This window comes from Salmo salar, chromosome ssa21 (genome assembly GCF_905237065.1).
Source record: "Salmo salar chromosome ssa21, Ssal_v3.1, whole genome shotgun sequence".
NCBI lineage: Eukaryota > Metazoa > Chordata > Actinopteri > Salmoniformes > Salmonidae > Salmo > Salmo salar.
Window position 1 is genome coordinate 13,646,098 of NC_059462.1, and position 22,318 is coordinate 13,668,415.

At 41.1% G+C, this 22,318-nt stretch overlaps 1 protein-coding gene across 6 annotated transcripts in view; it reads right to left on the reverse strand.

Moving 5' to 3' along the window:
* The window catches only part of LOC106581829 (pre-mRNA-processing factor 40 homolog A), a 31,432-nt gene extending 9,601 nt beyond the window's left edge, over positions 1-21,831 (reverse strand). For 3 of the 6 annotated variants that reach the window (XM_014164220.2, XM_014164219.2, XM_014164218.2), the window contains exons 1-14: positions 21,690-21,777; positions 20,868-20,945; positions 20,621-20,749; positions 19,088-19,171; positions 12,517-12,535; positions 12,399-12,421; positions 12,261-12,302; positions 11,888-11,998; positions 11,240-11,360; positions 10,972-10,996; positions 5,540-5,761; positions 4,963-5,068; positions 1,242-1,306; positions 966-1,130 (exon numbers count right to left, since the gene is read on the reverse strand). In XM_014164220.2, coding sequence (XP_014019695.1) covers positions 966-1,130; positions 1,242-1,306; positions 4,963-5,068; positions 5,540-5,761; positions 10,972-10,996; positions 11,240-11,360; positions 11,888-11,998; positions 12,261-12,302; positions 12,399-12,421; positions 12,517-12,535; positions 19,088-19,171; positions 20,621-20,749; positions 20,868-20,945; positions 21,690-21,692 — 1,193 coding nt within the window. In that variant the 5' untranslated portion in view covers positions 21,693-21,777. Of the gene's footprint in view, positions 1-965; positions 1,131-1,241; positions 1,307-4,962; positions 5,069-5,539; positions 5,762-10,971; positions 10,997-11,239; positions 11,361-11,887; positions 11,999-12,260; positions 12,303-12,398; positions 12,422-12,516; positions 12,536-19,087; positions 19,172-20,620; positions 20,750-20,867; positions 20,946-21,689 lie in introns of all 6 variants that reach the window. The other 3 variants (XM_014164222.2, XM_014164221.2, XM_045704438.1) reach the window with 3 other exon arrangements.
* Between the last annotated feature and the right edge of the window lie 487 nt (positions 21,832-22,318).

Consider the following 22,318-nt stretch of genomic DNA (forward strand, 5'->3'; position numbering starts at 1 on the left):
ACACAAGCTATAATCATCACTTCTGATCTCGCCCGGCTCAAAGCACTGCTGCGATTGCGGGAATTGCACATTGTCCAAGAAAGACTAGTTCACTTTCAACTTTAACATGAGAAGAAACGTGTGTTTAAAATACCTCATGACGTAGGTAAACCAAATCAAGTTCATGATCTCCATACTAGCAGTGAGGCCAGCGGAGAATTATTTATTTCTAGGATGAGTGTGTTCTAAAACAATAAAAAGCAACAGACAACCTTGATGTCTCTCTCACACCCCCCCCAGCTGTTCATTCTAGGCCAGCCCAGCACACATGGAGTCGCCACGACAACAGTGGCCTCCAAACGGGCTGGTTGTCAAGGTCACCAGCCGATCACTTTCCCTTGAGCCATGTCAGTGACTTTTACAGTTCTTTCACAGACAGAGAGGGGCACACACACACACACACACACACACACACACACAGACCGAGAGACTGCATGGTAATGAATGTGGTGGATTCAAATACAGGGGAAGTCCAAATCCATCTGATGAAGCAACGTTTCATTTTAGGGTTGGGGGAAGTTCATAAGCCAATCTGCCTGTGATTTATTCAGGATGTGTAGTATTAGTGTATACTCATCCGCAAATAATACATCTGGTACGGCTAGATATGGGCCATGGACTGACCACAAACACTAGACCATAGAAAGGTCGATGATTAAGTGGGGGCATATTGTCGGTGCTCCGGTCACACATCAGCCAGTAACTCACTTGGATCACGTCTGTGTGGTGTCATTGATTATCTCAATAGTTCCACATATTGGCAACTGCAGGAACCACATACCAATAACAGAAACAATGACGTACAAAGACTGAGGCTTAAACAGCACCCTATTCTTACTGGCCCCGGTCAAAAGTAGTGCACTATATTATTAAGAAATAGGGTGCCATTTGGGACACACCTTGACTTCGCCAGGAAAGGCACTCACTTGTATCTGGTGGTAGATGTCATTTTCTCGTGATTTTCCAAAAATCTCTGATACGTTTCCTTGGACTCCTTGTATTTGAGTCTGGCCTCCTCCTTCTCCTCTTTCTCTGTCTGCACCTTGTAAGCATTGAATGCCTGCTTTTTCTCGCTTAATTTGGGCAGGGCACTTCATTGTGAAGGGAAGAAAAAATAAACATCAAACAGTTGGTTAGAAAAGTAATTGAATATTCATGTACGACATAAGCATAATCAGAAAAGCAAGGTGGTGGGTGGGTACCTGTAGCGTGGGTCATTGATGATCATTTTCATGGCTTGTTCCCAAGATGCATTGGATGAAACGCCCTGAAATTTTAAAAAGAGGATATTAAGCGTTAAGAGTTGACACTCAAAATCAACTCAGCTGTACAATCTGCATTACAGCTCATTTGTAGCAAAGCTGTGTATGAAGACAGCTTACATCTCCATCAATAGCAAACAATACATTGTGCTGGGAGTAGCCTGTGTATTGAATTTATGCACTCATGTACCAGACCTGGGTTCAAATACTATTTCAAATATCTCCATTACTTTAAAATATATTCAAAAGGAAGTATTCAAATATAATTTTATTTGAAAAGACATGTAGTCTTTCAATGTAGGCATTTCACTGTACTTGTCACATTAAAACTAGTTAAATATTTTAATGTATCTGGAAATATACGTAAGTATGACAGTATTTTCAAATACCTGGGTTAAATGTATGCATTTGTACTTGAGTCAGTATTTGTTTTTTACAAATAACCATTAAAATTTGCAAATAAAAAGTACTTATTTTTGGCTGTGTATTTTAAAATACTTAAAAAGTTTTTTAAAAACCAGATACTGAAATATATATGTATTTGAACCCAGTTCTGACATTTATGGGAACATGTATGCACGTCTAAAAGACGTAACAAGGAGTGGTGCTGAGATTCTCTGGCTTGTTCCAGCCAAGGCCATACATTTTCTTAAAGCTGCAATATGTAACTTTTGGGGCAAGACAACCAAATTCGTATAGAAATCTGAGTCATAGATCTGTCACTCTCATTGAAACCAAGTCTAAGAAGCGGTAGGTCTGTTCTGTGTGTTATATCTATGATTCCACTTCTTAAGTTTTGTTTTTTATAGTCTTTCACTTTTGTACACCAGCTTCAAACAACTAAAAATACAATCTTTTTTTTATGGAAAATATACTGCTCAAAAAAATAAAGGGAACACTTAAACAACACATCCTAGATCTGAATGAAAGAAATAATCTTATTAAATACTTTTTTCTTTACATAGTTGAATGTGCTGACAACAAAATCACACAAAAATAATCAATGGAAATCCAATTCATCAACCCATGGAGGTCTGGATTTAGAGTCACACTCAAAATTAAAGTGGAAAACCACACTACAGGCCGATCCAACTTTGATGTAATGTCCTTAAAACAAGTTAAAATGAGGCTCTGTAGTGTGTGTGGCCTCCACGTGCCTGTATGACCTCCCTACAACGCCTGGGCATGCTCCTGATGAGGTGGCGGATGGTCTCCTGAGGGATCTCCTCCCAGACCTGGACTAAAGCATCCACCAACTTCTGGACAGTCTGTGGTGCAACGTGGCGTTGGTGGATGGAGCGAGACATGATGTCCCAGATGTGCTCAATTGGATTCAGGTCTGGGGAACGGGTGGGCCAGTCCATAGCATCAATGCCTTCCTCTTGCAGGAACTGCTGACACACTCCAGCCACATGAGGTCTAGCATTGTCTTGCATTAGGAGGAACCCAGAACCAACCGCACCAGCATATGGTCTCACAAGTGGTCTGAGGATCTCATCTCGGTACATAATGACAGTCAGGCTACCTCTGGGGAGCACATGGAGGGCTGTGCGGCCCCCCCAAAGAAATGCCACCCCACACCATGACTGACCCACCGCCAAACCGGTCATGCTGGAGGATGTTGCAGGCAGCCGGACGTTCTCCACGGCGTCTCCAGACTCTGTCACGTCTGTCATGTGCTCAGTGTGAACCTGCTTTCATCTGTGAAGAGCACAGGGCGCCAGTGGCGAATTTGCCAATCTTGGTGTTCTCTGGCAAATGCCAAACGTCCTGCACGGTGTTGGGCTGTAGGCACAACCCCCACCTGTGGATGTCGGGCCCTCATACCACCCTCATGGAGTCTGTTTCTGACCGTTTGAGGAGATACATGCACATTTGTGGCCTGCTGGAGGTCATTTTGCAGGGCTCTGGCAGTGCTTCTCCTGCTCCTCCTTGCACAAAGGCGGAGGTAGCGATCCTGCTGCTGGGTTGTTGCCCTCCTACGGCCTCCTCCACGTCTCCTGATGTACTGGCCTGTCTCCTGGTAGCGCCTCCATGCTCTGGTCACTACGCTGACAGACACAGCAAACCTTCTTGCCACAGCTCGCATTGATGTGCCATCCTGGATGAGCTGCACTACCAGAGCCACTTGTGTGGGTTGTGGACTCCATCTCATGCTACCACTAGAGTGAAAGCACAGCCAGCATTCAAAAGTGACCAAAACATCAGCCAGGAAGCATAGGAACTGAGAAGTGGTCTGTGGTCCCCACCTGCAGAACCACTCCTTTATTGGGGGTGTCTTGCTAATTGCCTATAATTTCCACCTGTTGTCTATTCCATTTGCACAACAGCATGTGAAATTTATTGTCAATCAGTGTTGCTTCCTAAGTGGACAGTTTGATTTCACAGAAGTGTGATTGACTTGGAGTTACATTGTGTTTTTTAAGTGTTCCCTTTATTTTTTTGAGCAGTGTATATTTCAGTGGTTTAGATGGTACAATGATTTTCTACACTATACTTGCTTGTTTTGTCAAATAAACTGAAATTAGGCAAACTATTACAATTTTAGCAACCAGGAAACGGCAGAGCGATTTCTGCATAGTGCATATTTAATTACTAATAGATGCAGGGTTAAGAGGGGTTGAGTACCAATAATTTAAAGAAATTCCAGAGAGGCAGCTTACGTAAGTGGCCTTTTTGCCTGCCTTTCTCCAGTAGAGCGACTCATTCATCCATTATGAACAGATGATTTCTGGGCATGCATTTGCCTTGTCACAGTCCAAGTCCCAAATGGCACCCTATTCCCTACAAAGTGCACTTGTCAAAAGTAGCGCACTCTACAGGGAACAGGCTGCTATTTGAGACACAACCAGAGTTATTCTAACCCAGTGGAGCATGCCACTCTCCGCTGTCTTAATCCGGGCCCGTGCCTTCATCCAATAACGCTAATCATAAAGACGGAGTCATTAAGATCTCGCAGGGAAACGGTGAGAGCAATCTCAGAGGAGAGCTTTGTGCGCCAAATTAAAAAGACCTAAATATAGCTGTGCTGAGCCACCTCTTCGGTCAAAAACAACACATCCACTGCCACAGCAACAGGAGGTGCGGTGAGGATTAGCAATCATGCTAAAACCTGAGAGTGCTCACGATGAGCGAGACGGATTCAGTCCAGGAGGGCCATATTGGTAAACAATCTTTAGGAGTCATTACAGCACTACGAGCACCTTATCAAACCGGATGAAAGTGGTTCTCAGACAAAAGTGTGTGGTTGAGGTTAATTTTGGTGGCTAGCTAGGAGAGCTGCAACCGACTCAGTGGCCTTGTGGTTAGTGTCCGCCCTAAGATTGGAAGGTTGTGAGTTCAATCCCTGGCCGAGTCATACCAAAGACTCAGCATTAAGCACTCAGCATTAAGGAGATAGATTGGGGGTAAGGCCCTGTGATAGACTAGTGTCCTGTACAAGTACACCCCCGGACATCAAGCTGCCTCACACTACAGAAACAGGAGCTAGGCTCCTGCCCTATGAGGTGTTCCAGCTCACACAAGCTTCATTGACACACTTTGCCTTTATGAGCGAGATGTAATGTTCAGATTATAAATTCCAATAATCATTGGGATGACACACGGTGATGATTCATGCAGGAGTCCCAACTGAGCAGCAGGAGAGTAATGAAATCCTCACCTTCTCCTTCAGGAGCTCTTTAAAGGCCTGCTTTGCCTCTTCTTTCGTGTTCCACTTGTACGTTTTCTTCACCAGCTCTGGCCTCTCGTCCTTTGAAGCATCATTACTAAAAGGAGAGAGAGAAAGGAAGAAAAATATTAATACTGTCCTCATAAAACGGCACCAAGGTTTTTGGTAGTCCGATGGTGCGTTCTTTTTTTTTTTTTTAAGGTATTTTGAAGTTTTATTGGCAGATATAGATTAGAATATGAGATGGGGAGATAGGTAAAGGGAAACTTTACAGAAAGTGCATGGTTGAACAGCACATACGGTCAGTACCAGGGGCTGGTCTAGTGGTAGTGTGCCACCCATGGACCACATATGCCCCCATACCACTAGACCAGCCCCTGGCACTGACGGTATGTGTTCTGATAATGTAGGTTGCCCCACTGACAGAAAAAGCTGATGTTTACCATAGGTTTGTACATTAGGGTCAGTGCATTTACTAGAGTCGAGTGATATTCCTGGTGAGTTCATTGTTAGCCCATGCTGTGGGCCTCTCTATACTATCTGGGGGTAAATGGGTTGTCTGTAGTACCTGGCTGAGGCCTCCACGCCGACCGCTTCTTCTGTGGAGTTCACAGGCGTTTCAGCACTGACCTCTGCTACATGCATGGGCACCTGGGACATCTGCTCCTCCGAAACGGTTGTAATCGGCATCATGACCGGCATGTCCATCATCATGGTCGCCATGACAGCAGCGCTGTCAGGCTGAAGGGTGGGGGCGATTACAGCGCAAGGAGCGCCTACCTCCGATGTCCTGCAATCAGTTCAGTTAGTGACGGAGGACCTTGATCGTGCATTCCCCATGATGCTTTTTATTATAACAGGAGTGCCTCTTCAAATGTCACAATAATTAGGCCATTCCATTCTAATAGATCTATAAAATAACAGATCAAAAGGAAATGTTTTTGATCATTTGAATAAGTTAATGTGTTCCGTCATCTACAAAGATATTTTCTATTTTAGGTTATATAAAGTAAATGGCTTTGGCAATAAAGTCTGTAGAGTAGGGTTGGGCGGTATCCAGATGTTCATACCGTTCCTGTACCACACCGGGTAGATGGTATTACAGGCACAAGGGGCGCCATTTCCATCCCCCCCCAAAGAAACTGTAGGCAGCAGGGATCTTGATCCAGAGGTGGATTGACTGTCTCTGCTGTAACCAAGAAGTTTGATCTTGCAAGCTAAAACCACTTAACTAGCAAGTTAGCAAACCAAATGCATAGCTGAAGCCCTGAGCTGGAGATTCATTTATTTGGCACATAGCTTATAGTTAGTTATAAGCTCTGGGGCGGGCGGACGGAGGGGTCAAGTCGCGGGAAGGACGCAATATCTGGACTGTATCCACACACACTGGTTATGATTTAGTGCTTAGACTAAGCTGTATGTAATTATTCCAATTTAAATAGCTACAAAAGCCACAAACAATATAATTAAATCCCTGTTAAGAATTAAAAAAACACTAGTTATGTTTTCCTTGGTAAAAAGAAAGTCGCGCTCAGTCACACTGAGTACACAACAGCGGTCCAAAGCAGAGCTCCCAGCCTAACTCATTGAAGATGCCATCGGAGGAAACGATGACCCACCTAGAATGTTGGAGAGGAAATGAGGATCGCTTTCCAGTCATGGCCAACGTCGCCCAAAATACATATGCAGCTGTGCAACAAGCAGTCCGTCTGAACGCGTTTTCAGTACAGCAGGAAATATTGTCACTCTACTCCCAAGTCTTTAGGTAGGCCTAAGACAGGGTAAAAAAAAAAAAAAAGACCTAGACTACCGTTCAAAAGTTTGGAGTCACTTAGAAATGTCCTTGTTTTTGAAAGAAAAGCAATTTTTTTGTCCATTGAAATAACATCAAATTGATCAGAAATACAGTGTAGACATTGTTAATGTTGTAAATGACTATTGTAGTGGGTAATGGCAGATTTTTTATGGAATATCTACATAGGTATACAGAGGTCCATTATCAGCAACCATCACTCCTGTGTTCCAACGGCACGTTGTGTTAGCTAATCCAAGTATATCATTTTAAAAGGCTAATTGATCATTAGAAAACCGTTTTGCAATTATGTTAGCACAGCTGAAACTGTTGTCCTGGTTAAAGAAGCAATAAAACTGGCCTTCTTTAGACTAGATGAGTATCTGGAGCATCAGCATTTGTGGGTTCGATAACAGGGTCAAAATGGCCAGAAACAAAGAACTTTCTTCTGAAACTTATCAGTCTATTCTTGTTCTGAGAAATGAATGCTTTTCCACGCGAGAAATTGCCAAGAAACTGAAGATCTCGTACAACGCTGTGTATGACTCCCTTCACATAACAGCACAAACTGGCTCTACCCAGAATAGAAAGAGGAGTGGGAGGCCCCGGTGCACAACTGAGCAAGAGGACAAGTCCTTAACTGGCAGCTTCATTAAATAGTACCTGCAAAACACCAGTCTCAATGTCAACAGTGAAGAGGTGACTCCGGGATGCTGGCCTTCGATATTCTACAATAGTCATTTACAACATTAACAATGTCAACACTGTATTTCTGATCAATTTGATGTTTCTTTTTAAAATGGACAAAAAAAAAGCTTTTCTTTCAGAAACGACATTTCTAAGTGACCCAAAATTTTTGAACGGTAGTGTAAATGGTTCCTCATTGTACTTTTAAATATAGCCTATTTTTAAATCCAGACTTATTTGCACTGTTTGGTTATTTTCATACTTATTGTTTATTTTGTAACTTGTATATTAAGGATTTTTACAATTTGATATAAAAGGCATAAGGATAATGGGCTTATTCATTTTTAGCCTAAGCCAAGTTCATTCCCTTTTCAAGTTTTATAAAGTCATTTTTGTATCTTATTGATGTTGGCTTTGATATTACTGCACAATTTGTTAACTAAGCTATTCAAAATGGTTTGTGAGACAACTGACAGCGACTCATGATTCATTTATTTTGTATTCCCGCTTATTGAAAGGTCTGCTGCAAGAGCTTATGTAATGCCCGTTGCACAATTCAAGGACATTAACAAACACTTATGAATAAATATTTATAATATTGTCTAAGTATAACTTGTCGAAGTCAGGTGCTGCAAAGGAGGACCTAGAAAAACTGCAGTTGGCCCAGAACAAAGCGGCATGTCTTGCTCACTGTTATCAGAGGGTTAATATCAATACTATGCATGCCAGAGACTGGTCGCATCACTTCTTTTTATAAATAAATATTAATGTGTAGAAAATTGTTTGGATAATGAACTTACAGCACTGACACCCACTTACAGTCCCCAAATCCAGGACAAATTCAATAAAAAACATACAGTATTATATAAACCCATGATTGTATGGAACTCCCATCTCAGATTGCTCAAGCGAACAGCAAACCTTGTTTCAAAAAACAGATAAAGCAACATGTCACAACTCGCCTATTTGACCTAGATATTGTGTGTGTGTGTGTGTGTGTGTGTGTGTGTGTGTGTGTGTCTATTGATATGTAGGCTGTGTGTGACGTTTGACATTTATAAAGTTCCAACCTTGAGCTGTTCTTGTCTATTAATGTTCTGTATTATTTCATGTTTTAGGTTGTGTATGGACCCCAGGGAGAGTAGCTGATGCTATCGCAACAGCTAATGGGGATTGGGGCTGGGCTATATGGCCAAAATCTCATATCCTGATATACCGTAAATTCCGGACTATAAGCCGCAACTTTTTTCCCAGGCTTTGAACCTCGCGGCTTAAACAATGACGCGGCTAATATATGGATTTTTCCCGCTTTCAATTTTTTTTCTCTCCAAAAAAAAACACATTCTGTGACGTGCTCAGTTTTTTGGCGGCATGAAGCTTTCATTAGACCAATGAAATTGCCCAACGGTTTAAGGTCAAACAACTTTTTTGTTTACGGTTTAGATTAAATCGAGCGCTCTCAAACTTCCCACCATTCTGATTACGGTAGTCATTTTGTCACCCTCATCATGGCAAAGACACAGAGAAATGCATATGATGCAGCTTTCAAGTTGAAGGCGATTGATCTGGCTGTTGGAAAAGGAAATAGAGCTGCTGCACGGGAGCTTGGTCTTAATGAGTCGATGATAAGACGTTGGAAAAAGCAGCGTAGGGAATTGACTCAGTGCAAAAAGACAACTAAAGCTTACTGCAAATTTATTATTTTTTGTTACAAGCCGTGTTTCGTTAAAGCCTATTTATTTTTGTTACAAGCCGTGTTTTGTTAAAGCCTGTGTAAAGTTAATTTGTTTCAATGTACCGGTAGGCACCTGCGGTTTATAGACATGTGCGGCTTATTTATGTTCAAAATAAAAAAATACTTTTAATTCAGTAGGTGCGGCTTATATTCAGGTGCGCTTAATAGTCCGGAAATTACAGTAGGTAATTTCATATCCCGAACACGATATACAAATTCTGTAAATTCAATGAATAAATCGTTTATGTAAAATGACCACATGTGAAGGCCTATTTCTTATTACATTTTGAATTACACTCAACAAAGAAAAGGTATTTGCATTTGGTACCTTGGGTCGAGTGTTAGCACCAACACACGAAACCCCCATTTCTCGACCGTGTAAATTGGGGCCATGTCTTTGCTAAGTTGTAACGGCAGCGGTTATCGCCTTCCATCTTCATGATTCTTTGCCATATGGTGTGCCGCGGACAAAAGCCTCTTGCAACGTCTGAGTCGGGGGTTTGTTTTGAGCACTCGACTACTTTTTGTGGTCTCATCCGTACTCTCTCCATACTGTTTCATTTGATTCTTGAGTAGGTGGTAAAAGAGGTTAGTGGTGTTTGAGCCTGTTGTCGGGACCGGCCTGCGGCATATTTTGCAAAGGACGGTTTCTGGTCCGTGTCAGACTTTTCATACCCAAACCACGTCCATGCGACCAACGTAACCCCTCTTAGGTACAGTCTCCGTGCTCTGTGTCGCGTTCACTCTCCTCCATGTTTGTTTGTGTTGCAAAGCGACGTCCAATTGACCAAAAAATATTGCCGTAAAGTGTGATTTGCGACACAACTAAATAAACGATAGAGCATAATATGAAATGATAGACGTTTTTCTATCTAGAAAATAAAGGAAAGCCGCACACTCTAAGAGCTCAGATGCAAAAATTTAATAACCAACGTTTCGACAGCTGTCGAAATGTTGGTTATTAAATTTTTGCATCTGAGCTCTTAGAGTGTGCGGCTTTCCTTTATTTTCTAGTGTTCTACTCCGCTAGCCAGCACCTCGCCTTTAAAGGTGTGCGTTTCTTTTTTCTAGACGTTTTTCTATCGTCATATCACCCAGCCCTAATGGGGATCCTAATAAAATACCAAAGTAATGTTTACCTCAACCTTTGACAGTATGGGTAGGAAGCCTATGTTGTTTGGTTTGTGAAGATGGATTTTCCAACGGCACAATCTATTTTGCCTAAACTTTGGTAAAGTAAAGCAGAAACGTATTAGTGTAGTAATAATGAGAGCGGGAACAAACTATATTTTTATTTAGGCTATTTCGCAAACAACTTTCTGATGTAGAACTTATTTAGGCCCATACATTCATTCGACGGTTGACCATTTAAATTGAATGGGGATTGGGGCGAAAAAGTGAAATTAAGAATTTTAAAACTATAAGCCAGATAACGGAGTGTCCGCTGCAAAGACAGCATTTGGAAAAGGGGGGAAAAAAACACATTCTGACATTTTGCACTGCTTTGGTGCTCTCCGTTGTCTACAATGTTCTCTTGCACTACAATATGTTAATAGTCTACCTACCACATATTTATTGAAAATGTAGGCTATGGCAAAAAGGGAATTGGCCATTTTGCATGTCGCGCGCTGCCCAACTCCTTTCCTATTCAAACGCTAAACCATCGTTTGTGACATCACAATGTTGTCACCATCGACGATGGCTGTCAATCATCGTCGATATATGATGCTATCATAATATCGCCCAACCCTACTGTAGAGTAGTGGTAACAATAAGCAGCTCTTACCCATTCTCCTCGGCTTTTATCATGGCTAAAAGAGAGGATATACACCTGTTAACAATGTCTCGCAGGAAACTTTGAGGAACACATTTCATGTCTAAGAATGAATAGTGCAAAGATTAATTCATGCAAAGGGATGAGACTGATCCATGATTACCAGTAGCTGTTTTTGTCTGAAGACCCCCTGCTATTTACACTGGTCTCAAGGATGAGTAAATGCGATCCCTGGTTCTTCACAGTAGATTATAAAAGGATCATTAATGCACAGGCTCACCTTCCAGATCTTCAAGCTCTTTGGGTTTGGTCCACCGGGACTCCTTAGTCTGGGAGTTGTAGTAGTACGCCTTCCCATTGTCTGATTTATACTCCTTCCATGGGCATTTTGACAGCATTTGCTGCAAAGCACAAAGAAAAAAAAATAGGGCATCTCTACCAGACCTGGGTTCAAATACTATCAGGTATTTCAACTACTTTTCAAAACAAGTATTCAGATATTTGAAAACAGCATTTGAAAATACTTTCAAAATAATTTGGTTTTTACAAATAACCATTCAAATACTTGAATAAAAGTACTTGCTTTGGGCTGTGTATTTGAAAATACACAGAAGTATTTAAATAACAAATACTCAAATACTCGAAATTTGAACCCAGGTATGGTCTAGACACGCTCCACAAATTGTGCCGGTGGGTAGAGCCTGGGAATGGCCTCTACTGTTAACGAGAAGATATTTGGGGAGGGATAGTATTTGCGTTCCAAATGGTACCCTATTCCTTACATAGCACACTATTTTTTTTTTTACAAGCCCTACAGGTGCACTATGAAGGGAAGTAATGAACTATAAAGGGAACAGGATGCCATTTAGGACACAGTCATAGTGTGTGGGGAGGGATGGGTACAGGGGTTCAGTTTGTGAGGCCTTACTTCTGCAGGAGATTTCAAGTCATCAGGCTTCTCCCAAGAAGACTGCTTTGTCTCTGTGTTGTAGTAGTAGGTCTTCCCATCCATAGACTTGTGTTCTGTCCACACAGACTTCTGAGGATGACAACCACACTTTGCCTTCACCACTCATCAACACTTGCAACAGGTAAATGAAGGGCTCTGTGATACAAATTCTACATTTGCATGGAAAGTACTAGATTTCAAACCATTAAATCAAGCAGTTTTTCATCCCCCAAAAATGTCTTCCATCTCAGGCTATAACAAAATTTAATTAAGTCTACATCTTTGCACAGAAAACAATGGGCCATCTGTGGTTAGGAAGCGTAAAGGCTTCCACTTAAAAATGTTCACGAACCTTCTTCGGTTGGTCATCCTGTGGCGTGCCATTTGTGGTACCCTGTGGAACATTACACATAGCAGTATCTAAATGACCGACCCTGCTAGAGATCATTACATGAAATGAACTTATCCAGAGAAATTAGGCTGTACTTACAACTGTTCCAGGTGCAGCAGTGACTAAAAAAATAAAAATAAAAAAGTAATAATTAGAATTCATAAAAGCTTTTTCTAAATTAAAAAAATAATAAAACATAGACCGATTCAAGCCTTACCAGTTGTGTCCACTCCAGGCTGTGGAAGAGATAATTGTATTAGTTAACAAAAATGACCTGAATTTGCATCATTAACACAACACAAGCTTGTTCCCTCGAGCGTCTAACACAAAGACAAAAATCTCTGATCTTGATACATCAGAGTTGACAGTTGGAAGGTTTATTTGACAGCTTGCAGCTCTTAGTGCATATAGTTAAACAGCTGGCTGCTGTCGAAAGCAACACACAGACTGAAATGTAGCTTCCACAAATCACTCAACCGTTTCCTGGAGGGAGAAACCTGGAGTGTAAGGATGTGACGCTCCATTTAACAAGATGTTTTAAGTGGTAAAAAAAAAAGTAGTTTTCTTTTGACTTTTTTCCAATTTAAGATTGAAATGATCTTGTCCCCGAAGCACTTTGCATGTCTACTGAGACACAAATTGTATTAATTTGAGCTACTCCACTATAGATAGCATTCATCCAAAGCAAACTAACAGTGCCTTCAGAAAGTATTCAACCACCTTGATTTTCACACATTTTGGTGTTACAGACTGAATTTAAAATGGATTATTTTAGATTGTGTCACTGATCTACCTCAATGTCAAAGTGGATTTTTGTTATGAGAATTTCTTAGATTAATAAAAAAATGAAAAGATGTAATGTCTTGAGCCATTAAGAATTCAACCCCTTTGTCATGGCAAGCCTAAATAGGTTCGCAGTAAAAATGTACGTAACAAGTCACATGGTTAACTGAACCAGAATCTTGACAGAGGAGAAAATAAATGACAAATCTCCTTTAGCCCAGTTAGAAACCATTCAATTTCCCATACGTTTTTGGTATTTAACCTTTATTTTTACAGGGAGTCAATGCTGAGACCACAGTCTCTTTTCCAGGAGAAGCCCTGTATAGCACCACAATACATATTTAAAAAAACTCAGCAAAAAAAGAAACGTCCCTTTTTCAGGACCCTGTCTTTCAAAGATAATTCATAGAAATCCAAAGAGCTTCACAGATCTTCATTGTAAAGGATTTAAACACTGTTTCCCATGCTTGTTCAATGAACCATAAACAATTAATGAACATGCACCTGTGGAACGATCGTTAAGGCAATTAAGGTCAGAGTTATGAAAACTTAGGACACGAAAGAGGCCTTTCTACTGACTCTGAAAAACACCAAAAGAAAGATGCCCAGGGTCCCTGCTCATCTGCGTGAATGTAGCTTAGGCATGCTGCAAGGAGGCACAAGGACTGCAGATGTGGCCATGGCAATAAAATGCAATGTCTGTACTGTGAGACGCCTAAGACAGCGCTACAGGGAGACAGGACGGACAGCTGATCGTCCTCACAGTGGCAGACCACGTGTAACAACACCTGTACAGGATCGGTACATCCGAACATCACACCTACGGGACAGGTACAGGATGGCAACAACAACTGCCCGAGTTACACCAGGAACGCACAATCCCTCCATCAGTGCTCAAACTGTCCGCAATAGGCTGAGAGAGGCTGAACTGAGGGCGTGTAGGCCTGTTGTAAGACAACAACGTTGCCTATGGGCACAAACCCACCGGCACTGGACCAGACAGGACTGACAAAAAGTGCTCTTCACTGACGAGTCGCGGTTTTGTCTCACCAGGTGTGATGGTCGGATTCGTGTTTATCGTCGAAGGAATGAGCGTTACACCAAGGCCTGTACTCTGGAGCGGGATCGATTGGAGGTGGAGGGTCCGTCATGGTCTGGGGCAGTGTGTCACAGCATCATCGGACTGAGCTTGTTGTCATTGCAGGCAATCAACGCTGTGCGTTACAGGGAAGACATCCTCCTCCCACATGTGGTACCCTTCCTGCAGGCTCATCCTGACATGACCCTCCAGCATGACAATGCCACCAGCCATACTGCTCATTCTCTGCGTGATTTCCTGCAAGAGAGGAATGTCAGTGTTCTGCCATGGCCAGCGAAGAGCCCGGATCTCAATCCCATTGAGCATGTCTGGGACCTGTTGGATTGGAGGGTGAGGGCTAGGGCCAGGGCCATTCCCCACAGAAATGTCCAGGAACTTGCAGGTGCCTTGGTGGAAGAGTGGGGTAACATTTCACAGCAAGAACTGGCAAATCTGGTGCAGTCAATGAGGAGAAGATGCACTGCAGTACTTAATGCAGCTGGTGGCCACACCAGATACTGACTGTTACTTTTGACCCCCTCTTTGTTCAGGGACACCTTCAATTTCTGTTAGTCGCATGTCTGTGGAACTTGTTCAGTTTGTCTAAGTTGCTGAATCTTGTTATGTTCATACAAATATTTACACATGTTAAGTTTGCTGAAAATAAACGCAGTTGACAGTGAGAGGGCGTTTATTTTTTTGCTGAGTTTACAATAAACTACACATTTATATACACGGTATTATACACAACAATATGAAAAACATACCAAACCATAAAAAACAGACATTCTTCAGTTAAACAGTCCCCTAACCTCAGTCAAATGCTTTAGAGGCAACAATTCTTCAAATTTTAAAGTGTATTGTAGATCATTCCACACATAAAATGGTGCAATGAAATTAAAAGGTTGATTTGCTTAACTCTAAACACCAAAGGAATCTCCAGAGTTTACCAACCCTGTGAATGGGTTGGTAAACTTACTCACCAAATATGGAGTTTCCCTAAGCAACTACCATAATTTACTGCTGTCACCTAGGGCTGTTGCGATGACTATTACCGCCACACCGGCGGTCACAAGTCATGAAGGCAGTCAAATTCCACGTGACCGTTTAGTCACGGTAATTAGACTTCTCCAAGCTCTGATGCTCATTAGTAGCCTACCAAACTTGCTAACTGCCTGGTACTCAGCACTCTATTGTCCCTCTAATCACTCTGACATCAATGCAAATCTAATTGAAAATCTAAATCAAACACTTCACGAGAGCCCATGAGCTCATGTTGCGCAATATTTCTATAGGCTATGCAATTGTGCGAGAAAACAAAGTGATGGCCTCTATTAAAAAGAGGATCCCATCAGCGTTCTATAGGCTAGGCCTACTATATTTATATATTCCTAATATTAAGCACATTGCTTATCTTTACAAAAGGAGTAAAGCCTACCTGGCTGGCATGAAAACAAACCACAGGAAAAGCATCCTCCATTCACTATTTAAGTGCATAGATGACATGTATTTTTGTTTCGAGATAGGTGTATGATAATGGCCCATTATAAATCAAAACAAATTTTACACATTATTTAGTATATGTAAAGACAAGAATAAATCAAGTATAGTCTGATGGGTGACAATATTATCCTATCACTTGTTAATTATATATTACCACTTGTGAATGTAGCCCAGCGTAAGGCAAGAAACAATGCCTTTCACAACTTTTTCGAATCACAGTCGCACACCTCATGTAGCCTAGCCCATAGGCCTATATGTTTTGATAATGTTCTTCTTAAAATTAAGCACATTAATCCACTTTTCAAGGGGTGTAGAGCCTAACTGGCATACATAAGCAGCCCACGAGTTTCAAGTTTGGAGAAGATACTTTACTATAAAAGTGCATCTTGATAATAAAAGCACGTGGTCACTTTTGACAATGGTGTTTTCCCGCGAATGGAACATTTGCGCTTATAGCTTACTGCCGTGTGCGCATTTCTGCGCTTAAGTGAAGAAATAGCCTAATAGTTTATCAACATTTTAAGCTAAACGTTCTGATCTGTTACGTCAGCCACATTGACTAAAACAGTTTGATGCTAGTGGTTGTATTCATTTGGGATCTATCGCATCCCACAACTATATTCGGAAAATGTATTTCTCGCACAGAATAGAATAGATCGACTTTTGGACAAAGTGGGATAGTAGATTGACATAGGCTAGAGCTCTTCCTGTTTGTTAGGTCTACTCATGTTGTTGGCTGATGAAAAGTAAATGAGGACAGCTCTTCCCATATCTTCAATATGCACCTCGGAATTGGATAAGGACGCGCACAGTTGCGTCCCAAATGTGTGTGTGTGTCTTCCCGATGACGTGATGGAGAACCATGTGAGTGAGAGGTGCTTCGGATCGCGCAGCACTCAGGGAGAAGGGCACAACGTCCACTGGCTGCAAAAGGCCTAAATTTTTTTAGGGTGCATTATGACCACACAAAGGGGATGCTTGTCAAATTTTGAATGAGAAACTGATGGTGTGTACAGCCAGCACAAAAAACAAAGCAACTTAAAAAAAAAAAAATATCATTACAGTTGCATCATGCAGCCTTACAATGTATTAAAAATCACAACATATAGCCCAAAGTTTGTAAAACAACTAAAGTTACATTAATAACTAAATTAAGCATATAGAAGTACCTATTTCTTTGTTAGCCGCTCAACACAGAATAGCCATATGTGCGCACTCTCTCAAATCGTTTGGAGAAAATATCCTTTCTATTTTCCTCAGCTTTGTTCAATTGTATTCTTCATACTATAAAATAATGCCACGGAATTCTAAGAAAATCTTGTCTGCTAAATGAACTAGTGTAGCCCACAGCCATTTGGCATAGCCAGATCAGGACAAAACATAAGGACAACTCAGAGTACACTATCCTGTTCTTCTAAATAGACTACAGATGCTAAATGTGTTCATGTCAATTACCGTGAGACCGACAGTTATTTGCTTGACAATCACCGGCTGACAAACTTTCATGACCGCCACAGCTCTAGTCACACCCAGTATGTACTTAAAAAAAAAGTCTAAATAAAAACAGACGCAACAGAAAAAATGTATTGTCTGGAAATCTATGTATTGTTTCTACCAACAGTGCATGTTCCAAATCTACCTCTTCAGAAAGGTCGCTGTAAAAACATACCCTATATTGTTTACTTACATGAAATATTATTACATTCCATGTAGCGCGTGTCAAACAGGTTGATATGACGTTCATACACTGTTGTATGTGATAAAAATCAGTGCTTTTTGGGGATTCTGTACTGCTGCTAGATCAGCCGACATGCGAGTGGCAGTAATTCATGGTTTATTGGAGGTGTTGAAGAGGTGAATTTGACGCATGTGCACTTGGTCAGAAACAATACATAGATTCTTTCCAAACAAATTCTCTCTCTCGGTTGCTCGTAAAATGTTGTTTTGACCTTTTTTGGAAGTACATACCGGGTGTGACGTCAGTAAATGACGATAGTTGCTCACGGAAACTCCATATTTGGTGAGTAACGAACGCATTTTGACATTACGCTTGCAGAGCTGTTTATAACCTAAAACACAAGGCCAAGTATACACTGGTGTTGCTTACCAAGACGACACTGAATGTTCGACTTAAAAAATATATAAAAAAATAAATAAAAAAAAATAAAATCAGCTTGAAAATCTATGGCAAGTCTTGAAAATGGCTATATAACAATGATCAACAACAAACTTGACAGAGCTTGAAGAGTTTAAAATAAAAATTGGCAAATAGTGTGCAAAGCTTAGAGACTTACCCCAGAAGACTCAGCAGGAATTGCTTCCAAAGGTGATTCTAACATTGAACCGGGGGTTGAATACTTATCGAATCAAGATACATTAGTGTCATTATAAAAAAACAATTTACAGAGTATTTTGTGCAGATTTAAATCAATTTCAATCCCACTTTGTAAAACAACAAAAGGTAGAAAAAGTCAAGGGGGTTGAATACTTTCTAGTGCTGAGCAATTAGTGCTTTTTGAGATCGGTTTGGTTTCCGTTTGATTATGAAAAATGCCTTGGCATTGTAGAATACTCGTTTTTGATCGGCTTGAAGGGCATTCTAGAGGGTGCATTATTTCCCTATATAACGCACGGTATATTTGCACGGTAGAATTCAATGTAAGCGTACTTTTAATCCGTCTGTCTGCATATTTCAAGACATATCATGAGGGTGTAGTGAGATGTGCACCCAATGTGCAGGACGAGTCTCATCACTCATCTTGAAAAAAAGTTATACTACAAACTTGGAACTTAATCAATTCACCATCATTAACGCAATGGGAAAAAAAATAGATGATTTATTATTGAAATAGCAGGCAGTAGGGATGGGTGTGTGAGCATGCAGGTCTGGGTAGATAAAATGTAGTCGTTGTTTGTGTGCGTCTAAGTTATTGTTCGTATATGGTGTAAAAAAACGTATATACACACAGAACCAAACTATAAACACAACAATTTCAAAGACTGTACTGAGTTACAGTTCAAATAAGGAAATCAGTCAATTGAAATAAATATATTAAGCCCTAATCTACGGATCTCCACCTTAGTGTTTTTGTTTTTGTTTTACTGAGCTACACAATTCACATAGATGACCGATTTTGAGATCAAAACGGTAAATGTCGCCGAAAAGTACAGTTCTATGAGGGGAAAAAAAATGTTGCCTAATTAAGTTAAAAGTGTAGAATTATTATGGAGATGGGATGTACATGTTCAAGTTGTGTTGAATATTTAAATCCCTCTATATTGGTAGCCTATGTCTGTATTGGTAAGTGTTCCTACGCTTTGCCACTTTAGCTAATGGTGTCACTCCTGACAACCTGAGGGCTCTATTTTAAAAAGTGCAAAGCACAACAGTGAGGCAGTGGAGGCGGCAGGCGAGTGAGTTTACCGGTCCTGTTGGCTGCATTGCCGCAGCAGGCATGTGAGGGGGCATCATCATCCCGGGCATCATAGGTGGCATCATGCCTGGTATCTAATAAAAGAGCATTATGAAATATTCATTGGACCCGTTAATTTCACCCCCCGCCTGGCGCACTGGGTGCATGCTGGGTATTAATACACAGTGAGAGCAGCCATGGCAGGGTGAGAGCGATGAACTGAGTCTTATACAGTGCGAACGGAGCCACAGCTTGTGATCTGTGAAGCAGTGACACTCCAATCTTCAGTTCCTCGCCGCCACCTGAGCCCCGTTTCTCAGGCAGGCAGCTGGATCATACACATCTCGGATCACACCTTTTTCATTTGGATAATGAGATCACACACTCCCCTCCGTATGCATTTGGACAGTGATGCTAACATTTGGAATTTGGCTCTCTACTCCAGCATTTTGGATTTGATAGCAAGTGTTTCATATGAGGGGACAGTACAGAATGTCACCTTTTATTTGAGGCATACCAGGCCTCCGGACTTTTGCCTAATGGCAAGTGAATGGTGAATAATGTAGTCATTTTTTATTCACTTTTAGTAAAAATAAATGTTTGTGAACACTACTACATCAATGTCGATGCTACCATGATTATGGATAATAATGAATGAATCATGAATGATGATGAGTGAGAGTTAAAGAAGCAAAGATTGTACCCCCCCCCCCAAAAAAATGCTTCCCTCCCCCATTATTGGTAATGGTGAGATGTTCGCATGTTTTGTTGTAGCCTCCAACTTTCTCACTCATTATTTATGATTTTTAACTTATTATTTTTGTTAAAGGCCCAGTGCAGTCAAAAATGCGATTGTCCTGTTACATATACACTATAAGGTTGGAATAGTAATGTGAAATTGTGAAAATTATGATAATGCTCTTTTAGTGTAAAATCTGTTTGAAAAGGCCGCCTGAAATTTTCACCTGCCTGGTGACATCATCAGGCAGTAAATTAGTTAATAGACCAATAAGAGAGTTCCCAACCTCTGTTCCATTATCATACTTTTCACAGTATTATTCCAACCTCAGTGTGGAAGTATATATAAAGAATCACATTTTTTTACTGAACTGGGCCTTTAAATCCAAAATGCTGGAGTATAGAGCCACATTTTACATCACTGTCCAGATACATAAAGAGGTTAGTGTGTTAGTTTATATTGGCAGCAAATAGTACAAACCTAAGTGATTAGAATATTTATGTGCCAACTCTTGGGAAAAGGTAGTGGTACTTAAAAACCATTGCTACACACTCCAAAGAGTCAACCAAAGCTAAGCTTCTGGTCCAACTCCAACATTGTACTTCCTGGGTCTCTGGCAAAATTCAACAGGCCTATATTTAATTCAATTCTAATCACTACACGAGGCTACGCATAGGTGGACTAGGTTGTTGAGAGCTAAACTGGAAAATTCCAACAAATTACAAACAATTGATCTTTAAGGGTGTGGCCCACGTTCTGTGACGACAAGTGATAATGACATCTTAAAGCTTGATAGTCGGCTCACCTGTCCCATCGGTGGCATCATACCAGGTGGCATCATGCCAGGCGGCATGGGAGCCATGTTGGGAGGCCTCTGTCCCATGGGTGGAATTCCCATTGGTGGGTAATGAGGCGGCATTCCCGGTGGTCCCATCTAGACAGGTGAAAATATAGGAGACACGCTGTGAGATTCAACACACTCAATGAGACCCCATTTTGAGATGCCATTGGGAACACATAGAAGATTCAGGTGTTTTCCAACACCAACTTACAAAAGGCGGTGGCATGCCTGAGGTTGGGACCCCAGCAAAAGGAGGTGCTTGGCTCTGGCCATTATTACCATCTGAAGACTGGACATGAATGAACAAGAGACCCCATTTATACAGTTACAGCTTGTACGTTAATATGGCTCACATATGTCCTGTACTAGGCCTACTCCAAACGGAAAACGTTTTTCAATTTAAACCAGTTAGACAAATTCAGGTGTGTCCATCCCTGTTCCCTGTCTTGCTTCTGTTTGGTTCCTAGAGTAAACGGTTAGGCGGTTTACAACATCCTTAACTTCCCGCGGGCTGTTCCGTTTTTTTGTAACCAAATTTAGCTAATAACAGGCAAGCTAGCTAGATAATACAGTTACCGCCAATGCTAGCAAACATAGCTACATAGCTATCATGAACTATTCAATACATTGACTAGCTAGCTAGCTGCTATTCTCGCGGAGTGTCAACGGCAACATATTGCTAGCTAGTTGGATAACGTGATTTGTTCACACACGTAATTCCTCCAAAAATAACATTAAACCCTTTAACGCTTGTCTAACTTTTGCTAGGTACTGAATAAGGATTCCCTACAGCAGTAGGCTAACGTTAGCGAAGTAGCTGCTAACTAGCGGAGTAACGTTAACTGTTGGCTTAGCTAGCTACGCGCTAACTAGCTAGCAACAGTTGAAGAAACACACCAAGCAAATTAAATATAGCTATGTTGGTTATCCCCTTTCATATAATGATTGTTTATGCCAAACACCTCATACAGTATGATACTTAAATTAGCTAGTAATTCAAAATATAGACATATTATCAATAAACTGTACTCACCATTTTGACTTCACGGTGAGCGTCCAGACCTGGCCACTCCACAATAACGTGCAACCTGATTGGTTAGTTTGCCTCTGAAGGAAAGGGCAAAGGTGAACCAAATTTTCTCAATACAATCTGCGCACAGATTGTAACTTGGAATTCTGTCGGGTAGACAACTGATTTTTCGGAACTCATGGATTATTTAAAGACTGAACAACCCCATCTTTCTTCGACTGAATGTTTTCTTCATAATAATCACATCTGAAATATATTTTTTTTTTATAAACTAAAGTATCAGCTATCACATCATGTAAAGCATCAAACCTTTACCGGTTTTAGGTGCTGGATTTTTTCTTAGATGGTCAAGGACATCGACCACCCGAGCAACGGCCTGTTCCCCCCCTACCATTCATAAGGCAAGGTTAGTACAGCTGCATCAAAACTGGGACTACGAGACTGAAAAACAGCTTCTATCTCAGGGCCATCAGACTGTTAAATATCCATCACTAGCCGGCTACCACCCTGTTACTCAACCCTGAGTTGAGTTGCTGCCCTAAATACAGTGCATTTGGAAAATTTTCAGACCCCTTGACTTTTTCCTAATTTTGTTATGTTACAGCCTTATTCTAAAATTCCTAATCAATCTA